A 13,833-nucleotide genomic window follows, 5' to 3' on the forward strand; every position below is an offset into this window, starting at 1 on the left:
CTTCTCAGTTATGCTTGCTAACACAGGGCAAATGCGGTAGTGCTGGGCTCAGCCCCAGCCAGTCTTATACATGCCTTCTCGGGGATTTTGTATGTTGCTTCAGCACCGAAAAGGAAGGAGCAAGGATCACCCCTGCCCACAGCCTAGTGCAGCCAAACTTGTTTTAACCTGCCCTTCCTGCCAGGTCCTTCTGCCTGGATATGTTCCCTTCCTCCACTCCTTCCACACAGCGGATCTAACCTGGGAAACACACTCCCTTAGAGAACATCTTGGGGGAACGTTGATGGGGGAGACAGGAGGGAATCTGGCTGGGAATGGGTTGCGTGGGCAGATCAGGACACAGCAGTGAGGAGGAAGGAAAGAGGCTAGGCAGCACAGAGAACTAGAGCAAAGCCCTCCCATCACCTTTAGACTCTCGTTGGATCTCCAGGCGGGGGACAGGCACAGAGGAAAGCAGCTGAAGGCAGCAGGCAGCCAAGAGTTATGAATTTGTGGATGTCCCTGTTGGCAAAGCTAAGAGGCTGCTACATGTTGCACCAGATGGGACTGTTTAAGGGCCTGTGATTTAATTCCTAGGAAAAGCATATCATGATAGACATGCAGGCCACTAAAAGATGTTCTACAGTTGCCTGAGCTCACTGGAGGAGCACAGACAGCTGGTCACTTGCTTAAAGAAGTAGGTATTATTTTAATTCTGTTAATTAATAACTATTTAATAATTATCTAATTTCCTGCCACAGCCATTTAACCATTCAGTAGCACTGAGAAAAATAAAAGGACCTTACGATTGTAGAGAATGTTCCTAATACTAAAGGACAATGCTTGTTGAGGCAGCTTTACCATTTTTCATATAGCTTTGTATATCAGTAGACCCTTTTGGTGCTAGAGTGTCTGAAGGGATCACATGGGGGTTTGTCAGACCTTCTGTAAGATGCCTGGCTTCAACATTGCTCTGGAACCGAATACTTTAAAAATTTGATTGTTTAAAGGAAGATCTAGCTGAAGCCAAATACAATACACATCTTAATGTCTTCCTTCCCACTAAGGCCATTTAGTCTTTCAACCCCCCAAAGGTAACTAGCCGCTCCAGGGTATGCTGAAGATAAACTGGGGACTTGGTTCTAGAAGTAGAGTAGGTAGCTTTGAATACCCTGGTAGATAAGATAATAAAAGTGGAATTAAGTAAACTTGAGGCTTCACTCCATGAGAAGTGAGACCTGGAAGACCTTAGTACTGTCAGAAAGAGGCTCCGTCCGTTTAATTTCAGAGCTGAATGGTACCACTCTTACTAAATATCACACCTACCTCCTGTAGGACATCATCCCCTTCCTATCACACTGCAATTGGCACGGGAGATGTGGGACTTGAGCCTCATACTTAGACTTGAAAAAGGGATTAAAAAAGGATTGTTATCAGGTGACGGTTTTAAATGTAGGCATCTAATCCAAGCTGGCTGTAACTAGGCCTTTTTATGGTCAAGTTAAAGTCTATTGTTGATGATGAAATGAGTCACTGCTGTAAAATTTCTTAGGTGGCTGCTGTTCAGACAGGATGCATTGCAGGCGTTAGAAAGAGGACAGGAAGAGCTGTTCTTTGCACAGGCAATCTGAGGGTCACCAAAGGTTACATTTTTAGTAAAGGACAGAAATTACTCCCTTGCTCCATCAGTAGTATTGCTGCATTCATATATCTGGCCTTTCTTGCTCAAGTGGCTGAGCAAAATTTTCTTTGAATGTGTTGAATTTGAAATGTAGGTTTAAACAGTGTAGGTGCCAGATGTTTTCCTCTCTAGTTCTTACCATGACAGAACTGGGAATGGTGGTTCATTCTGGGCGTGAGCTGGATGGCACCAGTTTTGAAGAACGTACTTCTGCTCAGGCAAATCTCCAACTTACTGAAGGAAACTCTAAGTCAAAAATTGAGAAAAGGGCTTGTATTATCTGGTGGTCATGGGGTTGGCAGGGGCTGGAGGTTGTTGCATTCTTAAGTAAGATATCATTCCAATGTGTTTCTTTTTCAGGGGTGGAATGGTTCAGACCAGCGAACAGTATGAATTCGTGCACCATGCACTGAGTCTGTATGAAAGCAGACTTTCTGCAGAAGCTGTCCAGTGAAGCCAAGGAAGGTAAAACCGAATGTCAGTCTCCTGAGGTAATTTGTTTCATTACCTACCAGCAGCTTCTTCAAGAAGTTTACTGCAGTGGGAAGAGCAGCTTTGAGGCCAACTTCTGAAAGGATTGTGGACGGTTTGGCAAAAGTGTAGAGATTGCTGGACCCTTACTGTATATGAATGCATTGTGAGCTTCCCAAAAAATGATTTATAAAGAAGGTACCACACTGAAATGACACATGGATTTAGCATATATATCTAAAGGTGGGTTTAATTCTGTAATACTGATATCTGCCATATGGAATGTATGTATGTGCTACTGCTGCAGTCGGATGGACATCGGAACTTCCACAGACAAAATGTTTATCAAGTGTATAAATGCTTTAACGTTTGCAAACTGTCTTGTGAATGGACTGTCAACTGTACTGTAAAGTGCTATTACTGATTATGTGGTGAGCTTGTTTCTTGGCCACATAATATCCTTGCTGCTAAAATTGCAAGTGTTCAACTATGGATTAAGAAAAAGAAGGTGAGATAATAAAAAAAGTAAAAGTCTTGTTTTTGAAAATATTCAAAAGCAGTTAATATTTTATATGGAAATAACATGTTCTTCATACTATTAACTATTAAATGTGTATTTACTGTAGGTCTTACAGAGCAGTTGCAGAGCACAATGTCTGTCATTAAGTGTGTATGTATTTACCCTATACTGTTGATTGTCTTAGAACATGCTTCTGCTACAGACCTGAATCCAGTGTATTTGTAAATTGTGTAAGTCATTTTACTTTTAAAAGAAACTTTGTAGCATATATTAAATGGTAAGGATTTTAAATATTTGTCTGTCTTTTATTAATAAAGAATTTTTTGCTTACGTTGTTTAACTGCTCTATCTCTTTCAGTAAGAGATAGATGCCTTTGGTGATATGGACTGTTCCATGACAGGTTATACGAGAAAGAAAATGCTGCTATGACTGTTTCCTTTACTGTTCAGTAAGACTTTGTTTTTAAGAGAAATGTGAAGTTGGCATTATGACTTACAGCACTGGGAGGTCTGTTTACAGGGTATAATGACTTTTTAACGCAGTGATGTTGACTTTGCTTCATACTGCTAATAAATTACACTTGATATAAAAGATTTACCCAGGTCTCTATTCTTGCCTAGCATAGTTACTGCACCACATGCTCTTGTACCACCATAAACAGGGAGAGCCCAGTACAATTCGGTTAGCCTCCACTATGGCTTCAGACCACTGAAGAACCAGTGCAGAGGACACAGGCAATCTTCTACTGACACGGAGCAAGGTGTATGACCCGATGGGAAAGCAAAACCAGCAAGCACTTGATCCCTCAGGGGGAGTTTATGTAAGACCCGGTGCAGACTTCAGAGCCCGGCCTCCTCCTCTTCCCCTTCTCCCCTCACCCTCCACTTGACTTTTAGAACTTGTGGAGTTAGAAGTATCAATATTGAGATTTTGCTTGATTATGTATAGTTAAAAAAAATGTGTGTTTGTTCCCTGGATAATACAGTATATACTTATTCAGCACTTTCCAGATCACCTGCAGGCTTGTAATATTTCACAGGCAACAGATTACACAAAAATATAAAATCCCTTTTCTTTTAATCTGAAGAGATTCAATATCATCTCTTTCAGTTTCCCAGGTGTTTGAAAACCTCTCTGTCTTTTGCTTGTATTTTTCCAAAATAAAGCAACTAGTAAACTCTGAAGAATCATATGAAAGGACAAAGTGGTGTAAAACTCCCCAAAACAATTGAATAGAAGGAAGTGCTCGTCACTGACTTTTTCCCCCTGTGAAGGCACATTTCCTTCCTAGCCTTCGCTTCACTTATCTGAGGTGGGTTTTTTTAAGAGAAGCATGGGGAGTTGCTAGAGGGAAAATGGATTCTTTATTTCACGTCCTGGTTTCTACCTGTATTGCCTTGACATTCTCAGGTAAGTGCCCTCTCCCCACTTCCCCTCTGCCGTATTGCTCTGTGCCCTCTGGCACAGCTGGTGACTTACAAAAACTGAGTTACTGCTTCACCGGGGTTCATACAAGAGGAATGGGGGGCAGGGCCAACGTAGCCCATTCTGTTTAGGTTTCTTTCCAAAGGAAAATAAACTGTCTCCTTCTATGCTGGAGATACCTCTTCTTTTTTTAAGAAGATCTCCTCCTAGACAATCCAGGACCTGAGTTTTGAGATGAGCTCTTCGAAGGGGAGATTCCTATTTTTTATTTCTCCTTTGTGAAACTTCAGAGCCAGGAGCTGTCTCTGACGCTTAGTTAGAAAATACTCAGGTCTGTAAAAACAAGGGGATGACAAACTTCAACGAAGGGAAATGAATACACGTTGGGTTTAGCACTTTGTAACTAATGAGGCTCGAAATGTTTGAGTTACTGAGATTAAAAAAAGAGAAAAACCTAAACAAGATGTGGCAGGGAGGCTGCACCAGTTCTGTGTTCTGTAACAAGTATGGATTTTGCGTTGGTAACTTTGGGTTTTTTTGATGAATGCATTGTAGTTCTCTTCATTGGAGTGTTTGGTGTTGATCTTTAAGTGTGGTGTCACAAAGAGGTAATCTAATGTGAATGAGGATGGTCACAAAACTAACAGCTAGAGATGTTGGAATAAATCCAGTGCAACAGATGTACTTCCTATCAGTAAAGACCCTCCACTCCTGTAACGGCACAGGCACTGAGAGGCACACAGATTTGGGAATGTCCTCATATATTTTCTTCAAAAATGCTATGAGTTGTACAAAAACAATTTCCAGAGAGTAAATTATGTTGTAAAACTGAAAAAAAAAAAAAAAAGACTGAGAGCTTGTGTAGATCTTTGTATGTTTTCAAGCAGGGGAAGTGGGGTATTTAGAGTTGGCATTTAAAGCCACTAATTCTTGGATTTCTTTTATATCCAGTTTAATTTTTTCTTCAGTTCTATTTATAATGAAGTTAAAGGTGACCTTTGCCACAATAGTTTGCTTTCTGCTTTCTCACTCTTTACCTTACCAGCACTTGCATAATGTGAGTTGTGAGTTTGGGGTTTTTTTTAAATAGGTTCGACATATGGAAAGTTCATTAAAAGTTCAACACATAGAAAGTGGGAAGAGAGATTTATTTGCCCATGTATTTTAAACCATCAAGAATTTGCTTTTTTGTGTAATAATCATGTGTAATCTATTGTATTTTTCTGGAATTTTCTTCTTCCAGAAGGGTTTCTCATTATCCATGTCCAGAAACAGCAGTGTCTTTCAGAAAAGAGAGGAGTTATTATGGAAAAGTGCAATATGACCAACATCAACCAGCAGTGGCAGTGGACAGAAGATGACAGGCTCCTCCATGTGAAATCTGCTCAGTGCCTGAGCATCTCTACACGCTCTGCCCTGTCATCTCGAAGCATCATTGTTGATTGTCCTCGGGCAGTCAGATGGACTTGCCATGAGGAGGATGGGCTCCTGAGGGTGGCCAACAGCTCTCTCTTTCTCACAAAGCAAGGTCAGAAGGTAATGGCCAAGCAGAGTAAGAAATACCTTCATACATGGATGCAGCTAGAAGCCAGCGAGACGGGAAAACCTGTTTATGTAAATCTGTGCTCAAAGCAAGGTGAGCTACTCCTTCCAGGAAGTATCCTGGAAATTTTGGTAACAAAAATGTCTCTTTGATGCTAACTTAAATGTTAAAAATGATGATATTTTGTTCATACAGAAAAGTACTTTTCATAGTTGAAAAGAGTTTAGAGAATCATAAAAAGAACATCTGAGATGAGTGCTGTCTTTCTCACAACTGGTGGGGTTTTTAAGCTATTTTATCTTTTCAGGATGCCTCTCCTTTTCTCTACTCCCAGACTTTGGACCAAAGAGCTTGTGTGTAAGCTCAGCTCACTATTCTTGTGTCATTTCCTTTTTCACTTTTAAACAGAATTGTGGGTACTAATTGCTAGTACTTTTTTAAAATATGGATGTATAGAGGTCCTTCTCCTCCCCATTCATTTTATCATACAAATCCAGATTCGATCTGTCCAGAGCAAGAAGACATCTGAAAATCAAACACATGCGCAATTAATATCTGATTAACCCAGACATAGCATTCATGTGTTTACAGTGTCACTTTGCCCTTACATGCAATATATATGTGAACACTCAAAATCCTGAAAATAATTAATTGAAATTAAAAGTCTCAGAAATTCTTCCAATAGCACTTTGACGTGCATGGGTCCGTGCACATACTTACAGCTGTGTTGATGCACCTGTGTGATTATATGTTTCCATATCCATAGCAAAAGGGAAGGTAGAACAGTTTGAATACTGCTTAATAACACTTTCCTTGATGTCCTGTTGTCAGCCCTTCCTGACAATTCTGTTGACATTCTTCTTGCGCACTACTAAGCAGTTCTTCATGGCAAACAAGAACAACCTGCAGAGTTAAGCTTTTTATTGGGGAACAAACACACAATTTATTCTTTTCTTTACAGGGTTAAAAAAAAAAATGGTTTATGACCCAATACTTTTGCATATGGCCAAGTTTTCAGAATGTTTAAAACAAATCCTTGTTCTTTCTAACCCTTTTAACCTCCCATTCACTGTAAGGCAGTGCATTTTTTCAGCGAATTTGCACTTGCAGAGCTCTACTCAGAGCAGCAGGACTACTCACTTGAGTGGAGGTCTGAAAGGACAGCTTGCAGAATCAGGGAATGGAAAACTGGCCAAGATGCCATTCCAGCCCTCCCATGTATTTTCAAGATTAAAAAGGCAAAATCATTTGACATTCTGTGTATAGGGTGACTATGGCTTGTTTATTCAAAGACACCATGAAAAGTTAAGATGAGGTATGTAGGCAGTGTTACTTTCTTTAGATAGCTGGATGAAGTGTGGCCTAACAGAGTTAAAGTAACCTTACATTCTTTTCTTATTCATCCTCAGAGGAGAAGCAATTGAAGGACAATGAGTACCAAGTAAGACAATTGTCATGGGGTATTTAAGCACCTTCTCATCTATTTACTGTGCTCAGTCTTTTAATGAATTTACCTTAATTTTCTTGAAGTCCTCTCCATAGCAAACCTGTAGACCCACTTTATGAGTCTCACTGTGTCAGTTATCTCCCTTTTAAGATTCTGAGGAAGCTCTGCTGAGAAATCAACATTACATTATGAGCCTCATACCTAAGAATTCCAGGTACATAAGAAACTTGTAAAGAGTTGTAGTGCAAAGAGATTAATTTTTCAAATAATAATAAGTACCACAAGAACAAAAACTAATGCCCACAGTGGTGGTCTTGATATTCATATGCATGTCAAAATTTTCAATGTTGAGTGTGTAAAATTAATCTTCGAGGAACATCGGTCTGCTTTCAGTGAAAGCAGCAGTAGATCAGCCTAAAATAACATATTCCGTCTATATTTAGCTAAGATAGTAAAAACTGAACAAAGTCCTAGGAGCTGAAACGGCTGTAAGTTTTTCTGCTCCTGACTAACACCATATTTTGATATAATTTACCCTTTGTTTTCATAGTACTCATAAAAACAGTTATATTTTGGCAAAGGAGTAACTCACTGAATTGCATCCCAAACGTCTTATCAGCCCAGATACAGTACAAGCTCGAAACCCAACAACTGCAACTACCTTTTATTCTGGACCTAACTCAAATGCCAAGCATGATTTTTCTGAGCCTGGGGAAAGTCTGAGCTTGGATTTGGATTTCAAATCAGCCATCTGAGATGTGTTTGAATATACATTTTTTGATACAATCCTGAGCTAAATGACTCTGGGGAAATCAGGTTCAGTTTAAATATGTATCCCATTTCTGTTCAGTCAGAAATCACTTTAAATTTAACAGCAGACAGTCCTCACACAGACCCATGGTTGAATCTGGCCTCAGGCTGAAACAGCTAACATGAAGAAGGCCCATGAGGTATTAACCTCCCTTGAGATGGTGAGACTTCAGTTCTCATCAAGTTCATGAGGAGAGTCCGGGCAGGGAGAGGAATAGTCTCTATAGTGCTAAAGCCTTCTTTCCACTAGCTGGATGTTGGGGTCAGAGCTTCTCTAAGCCCAGGACCTGGAAGAAGGAACAGGAGTGGAAACACAGGGAGTAAACCATGGGGGAAGTGAAGGGGTAGAAGGCAGGATGAGACTGAAAAGCGCAAAAATTGTTGCATGTAAATAACAATTGCAGAACAAACTCCATCTCCTCTTGTATGTCTGGAAAGAACCCAGAGCACCACTAATGCTGACACACCAATGCCAGTGTCACTTCTGAGTTGTGTATGCAATTCTGGCAAGCTTATTTTGTTTTGGGTATGTTAGTTTCAATAAAATATCCAATTAGAGAACAGAGGCAATGCTACGTGGCACCTTGCATATTGCCAACAAACCTCAAAACCACTGCAGACAAAAAATTATTCACTAAGTGGAGAATGACTTCAACTAGGGAGACACAAGTCCAAGCTGTATACAGCAGTTATTCACTGAGATCCAGACACTGTCACACAGCTTGTAGAACCATCTGGATGCAGGTGGTGGTGTGAACTGTTTTGGAGCATGATGTTCTGCATTGCATTTGTCTTCTACCATATCATATATAGTAGGGACATCTCCTGAAGGAACTGTAGCTGCAGACCCCTAGAACTGTGGATATCAGGACAAAGCCCCATTCAAATGAGTAGCTGATTTTGTGGAGGAGAATGGTTTTATTACTTACTGTTATGTGCCAAATACCTAAGAACCATAGTGGGATCTACAAAGATATAAAACAAGTTGGACAAGGAATTCAAATAACAAATACAGCATCCTTTTATCTCTTGTTTTGTTTGCGGTCTAAAATAGACAAAATATCAGATACTATGTATGAGCCAAAGCCTGATGTGTCATCTGACGTTCAAACTGTTACAGTCCTTTCTCCTTTTCTACCCCAGTTTCTGGCTCTGTGTCTTCTCTTTCACATGGGCTTCTCTCTTCCCCTTATCCCACTTCAGTTTGCCTGCTTCATATCAGAACCTGAGCTTATTAAGTTCACATCCCACTGCTGACACTTTGATGGGTGAGATGGAGGGTAGAAGAGACCAGGGCAGTTCACACTCAGAAAATGCTCCAAACCACTGGAGCAGCAGTAGCGACTGCAGAACTTGATAAGGGAAGGCACGTGCATCTTCTTCGCACTCTTGGGAAAGCAGGAGAGCACCAAAAAAAGGTGTCAGAAGCACAGAAAACTCAGCAACTCTTACCCATTTTTGCAGTCATGTTAATATCTCTATGCTTCAATTTTTCCACACTTTTAGTGTTTGTAATCACTGCACCAATTCATCCCTAGGTTCACAACAGGTTGGATTTTTGTGTGTGTAACCTTGTACAATTTTCTCCAGAATAAATTAGGACAGTGAGAATCAATATTTTCATTCCACCTTTGAGTTGACCCAAAAAATTTTTCCTAAAAAACATTCACTCAAACCTATTTTTATCTCCCTGAATTACTATTTTAAAGGATTTTGTAAGTAAAAGAGTTTGCTAACATCTATGTGAACTCACGAAATACCAATGAGTTGAATCTTCTTTCTTTGCTCAAAGCAATACATGTCTGACCACTTTTGCTGAGCTCCACCTGGAAAAAGAAAGGCATCAATGTCAGATCCTTGAACATAATTACAAGACCTTGTACACAATCCAACAGCATACTGATAGAAGCCCAGAGATAAATGTGTTTTTACATTTTGTAAAAAGAAATGGAAAAATCTGCAGTGTAGCCTAGGTCTTCGGTTTTCGTAAATTTTCAAAGTTTCAGTGAGCCACAGCACAGAGAGTATAGAACAAAATCAGCTCAGCTACTTTCATAGGGAAAAAATGGAACGATAGGAACAGCTTTCCAGAGCAACCAGGAAGATGGCAAGTCCTGCTTTACTATTTTATCTTCTGCTGCAATGACAATTCCAGACAACTATACCAATACTTTTCGTGATTACCTTCTCTCCCTTTACTTTGTATGGATCTCTCTGTAGAAGCTGGAGTGGGTTTCGGCTTCTAGGTATCTAGTTGAAGGAAGGTCTTATTTCAGTGTCTCAGCGTAGGTGCTTTTTGCCATTTGAGATGCTCCAGGATATCCCACCTGACCTCCAATTGCCTACCCAGAGTGACACAGGTCTCCCATGACTGCTCCAAGAGCCCTGAGCAGATGTCTCAGATGCCCTAAAGCAGTTCAGATTGCACTAGGCAACTATGTTTAGGCAACTGAACCAAGTCCTAGGTGTAGGACATAGTAGCTACCTTTCTGAGCTCTCTTCAATAGGCTTGTAATCCATGGAGTTAATGGAGTCTAGATACATTTCAGTAACCAAAAATCCACTTCAGGCACCCTGGGGTTATACAGGGTGTCAGAAACAGGGCTGATGATCAACCTATGGTATTATCAGCATAATTATCTTGATGGTCTGCTACCACTGCTGCTGAAAGAGCCTTTAAGTGGCCACTTCAGTATTTCAAAAACAAGCAAGTAAAATAGTAGCTCAGGATTAGACTGGAGTTTGGAGACATTTGACCCTTCTGACATGAGATACAAACATCACTAACTTCTACAACATTTCAGACAAAGAGGGTAAAAATTTTTCAAGTAGCATAAATTTTGCAATTTTTAAAATGTCTGCACTGAATGGGAAAAAAAGGACATTTAGTGGATTTTGTTCTTCTGTCACACTCCTACATCTAACAGAAATCCGAAGTATGTTTTTTAAAGAGTCTTTATTTTTGCTGTCTACTTACAAGTAGTTAGACAGATAAAAAGATAATTCATTCTGTCCTGCACATACAGAGATCTTAAAACAACCACTTCCAGCTTCAAGTCTTGCTGTTAGCAAGTTACATAGTCTTACAGAGTATTTTTTCTTATACAACAGGTATCTGATTCATTTATGCTTCACTAGAAGTTCAGCCTTAGTTTTCTGAAACTGTGCTTTAATAGGGTAGGCAGGTTGGTAGAATGCAAGCTATTTCAGAAAGCTGCACCATGCTGACTCGTCTGAGACTGAAGGCACCACTATAGGGTTCTCAGTACTTGACAAATAAACTCTTGCTCATCATACATGCAAAATGTATGGATTTCCTTTCCTTGTAAGCAACCTGCAGATGCATCCTTAAGCAGATGGATGCAGTATACCCCATGGATGAAATATGCACTTAGTCAGAATGTCATCATTTCTCCTGGGTGTGCTACTGATGATTACAATGGTATGTTCACACACTGTATATCATTCAGCCACTAGTGATCAGCGTCAGTGTCAGTGCTGCAGTTCGGTTCCCATGAACAGTTTTATGACTGATTTCCAAAAGAGACTGATAGAACAATGCTAAACACTTCTGAAAAATCCCACTGTTGAGATTTCTGTGTATTTTACTGATGTCCAGACAGGAGGTGAGTTTTTTCAGGTTTAAAAATTTGGAACTCAAGTTGTGTAGAAATCTATTTGCTTGGGTCTTATAATATGCAGTTTTGTTTTATAAGTGCCTGTTATTGAAGAAGGGCTATAAGGGTCTTTATGCTAGGACCATAGCAGCTTTCCTTAGAAAGAGAATATAAACCTGGATCCTGATTTTCTTGGAAGTGAGGGCAGATATCAACCCTATTAGTCCATAAAATGCAGGATACATGGAAAGTGCTGGTACATATATCTGAAGTTCCAGTATGGCATAGTGCTTGCTATATGTAAGCCATTTCCATCCACAGGTTACAGGTAACAGGCTGTTGTCAGTCTTTGCTGGGAAAGACCCTTTAGCTGGAAACCCAGGGTAGCCCAGAGCTTAACAAGAGGAGTCAGGTTATGCAGTGACCAAGTGCTTGTTCATGGTACCTCCTCAGGCAGTGGAACATTTCTCAGGACCACATGTCTCACTTCCAGGAGGGCTGAGCTGAGGCTCCTACACCAGGAATGCTGGTTATCCCCCGGCTGCTGAGTCCCATAAATGTCACTGGCAGCACCAGCTTCCCTTTTATGGAGCAGCAGCTTTCCTAAAGCACAATTGCACTGGAACGCAAACGTCTTCCTGTTGGAATTGCTGCTATTTGTCTGTAAATAAAGCCAAGATTTTTTTTTAATGTGTTTTTAAGTTGGGTGTGTAAATCTATATTTAGGAACCCAACCGAGTAGCCTTTTTTTCTAAGTGGCTGCTGACCACTCAGATGTACTTTTTTTTTAGCCATCTTTCTACCAAGAAGTTCTACTCTCTGCTGAACTTGGAGGTATCTGAGAGGCACAGAGCCAGCAGGCCTAATTCTTTCCAAGTCCTTGGTGCTAGCAATTCTAGTTGCCTACTGCAGCCCTTCAGAGACCCCCAACTAACAGAAGATCCCCAGGAACAATGACTGACGTGGAATTTAAACTGTCTGGACTTGTGTCAGCTAATGGGTTTGTTGCAGCAGCTGATGACAGCTTGAGCACAGGGCTGTCCCTGCCAGACTCTTCCCTGTGCTTTTGGTGGGGGCCATGAAGGAGTGGGATGTAGGACTGCAGCAGACTCTGCAAGGGATTCTGCAAATGTAGCAGCATGAGGATGATCATGTAGTGTTGGACCAGACCTGAGGGTTCAATGAAACCCTTTGCACGGGTATAAGAGAGAGCAGAATTAGGTCTGTAGTATTGTTTTCAGTGCCTTGATTTGGAAAAATATTTGATCAACATTTTTTGTAATTAGATGGAGACTTGGAGATTTTTATTCCTAGAGAAGCACAGTTAGATAAAAGAAGGGGAAATATTTAATCTGGGTATCAACCCATTCCAGCAAACCAATCCCTTTCAAAACCATGTACCAGGTGAACACACTGTGCTGTCAAGCACAGAAAAAACTTGCATAAAGTGTCTCTTACAAGGCCTTACAATATCACTTTTATTTGCATGGATGCAAATGAGAGTACTGTAAGTTTCTTTATATAAACATGTTAACATATATATTTATACATACACAAAAAAATCCATCATTTTGACTTCATGGAAGCTCACCCACTGATCCGTGGGGTAAGAGGTAATCACACATTAGCCTGCTAAAATATCATAATTGCACACCAAACAATTACAATTGGAAGCTTCTGCTGAAATTTAACCCCATCATTACGTTTTTTTTGAGGGTTTGTGAGCTGAATTTGTTATAAATGGCAACCAGCCCAGTGGCTCAGCAGCAAAACAAGGTTCTGTCATGCTGGAGATCCCAGTTCAAGGACAGACAAAAGTGTCTTGGGCGTTGAGCCAATGCACACTAACTGTGCTCCAGCAATGGCAGGGCAGCATTTTGTGAGGAGAAGGGGCCAGTGAGTAATTCCAATCGCTTTGCTGAAATGTGATGCTACCAGATGTAGGGGCCACCGCAGCTTGAACCCTGCCCTCACAGCCACAAAGAAAGGATATTAAATACATACCAATGGGGAGGAAGAGCCATGAAAACGTGGAGGAAAAATGTGTAGTAAAATCTTTCCTGCACACTAATTGCAACTTTGGTGTTCTCTGAAGGATACGTGACTAAAAAAGCAATTCCACCATTATATTTCCACCACATATAACACTTCAGTTAACTGATACAATTGTTAGCTGAAACTTGGGAATAGAGCAGTCAGGGATTAGCATGGTCTCTGCATGGGACTGGTTTAAAAATGCAAGAGGGATGTCCCATATGGGCACAAGGAACTTATTTTCAACAAAAATCTTAAACAAAAAATGTTCTTGAACAAATTATCTTGAAAAATTATCTTGAACA

The 13,833-nt window shown here is 40.4% G+C and overlaps 2 protein-coding genes across 5 annotated transcripts in view; both read left to right on the forward strand.

The window, feature by feature from the left end:
- Nucleotides 1–3,238, forward strand: part of PTPRR (protein tyrosine phosphatase receptor type R) — a 156,823-nt gene extending 153,585 nt beyond the window's left edge. For all 4 annotated transcript variants that reach the window (XM_074901511.1, XM_074901512.1, XM_074901513.1 and 1 more), the window contains one exon: nucleotides 2,021–3,238. In XM_074901511.1, coding sequence (XP_074757612.1) covers nucleotides 2,021–2,114 — 94 coding nt within the window. In that variant the 3' untranslated portion in view covers nucleotides 2,115–3,238. The remainder of the gene's footprint in view (nucleotides 1–2,020) is intronic.
- Nucleotides 3,239–3,982: 744 nt separating this feature from the next.
- Nucleotides 3,983–13,833, forward strand: part of PTPRB (protein tyrosine phosphatase receptor type B) — a 64,866-nt gene continuing 55,015 nt past the window's right edge. The window contains exons 1-2 of the mRNA XM_074902871.1: nucleotides 3,983–4,062; nucleotides 5,321–5,713. Coding sequence (XP_074758972.1) covers nucleotides 4,008–4,062; nucleotides 5,321–5,713 — 448 coding nt within the window. The 5' untranslated portion in view covers nucleotides 3,983–4,007. The remainder of the gene's footprint in view (nucleotides 4,063–5,320; nucleotides 5,714–13,833) is intronic.

This window comes from Athene noctua, chromosome 3 (assembly GCF_965140245.1).
Source record: "Athene noctua chromosome 3, bAthNoc1.hap1.1, whole genome shotgun sequence".
In the NCBI taxonomy this organism is placed as follows: domain Eukaryota; kingdom Metazoa; phylum Chordata; class Aves; order Strigiformes; family Strigidae; genus Athene; species Athene noctua.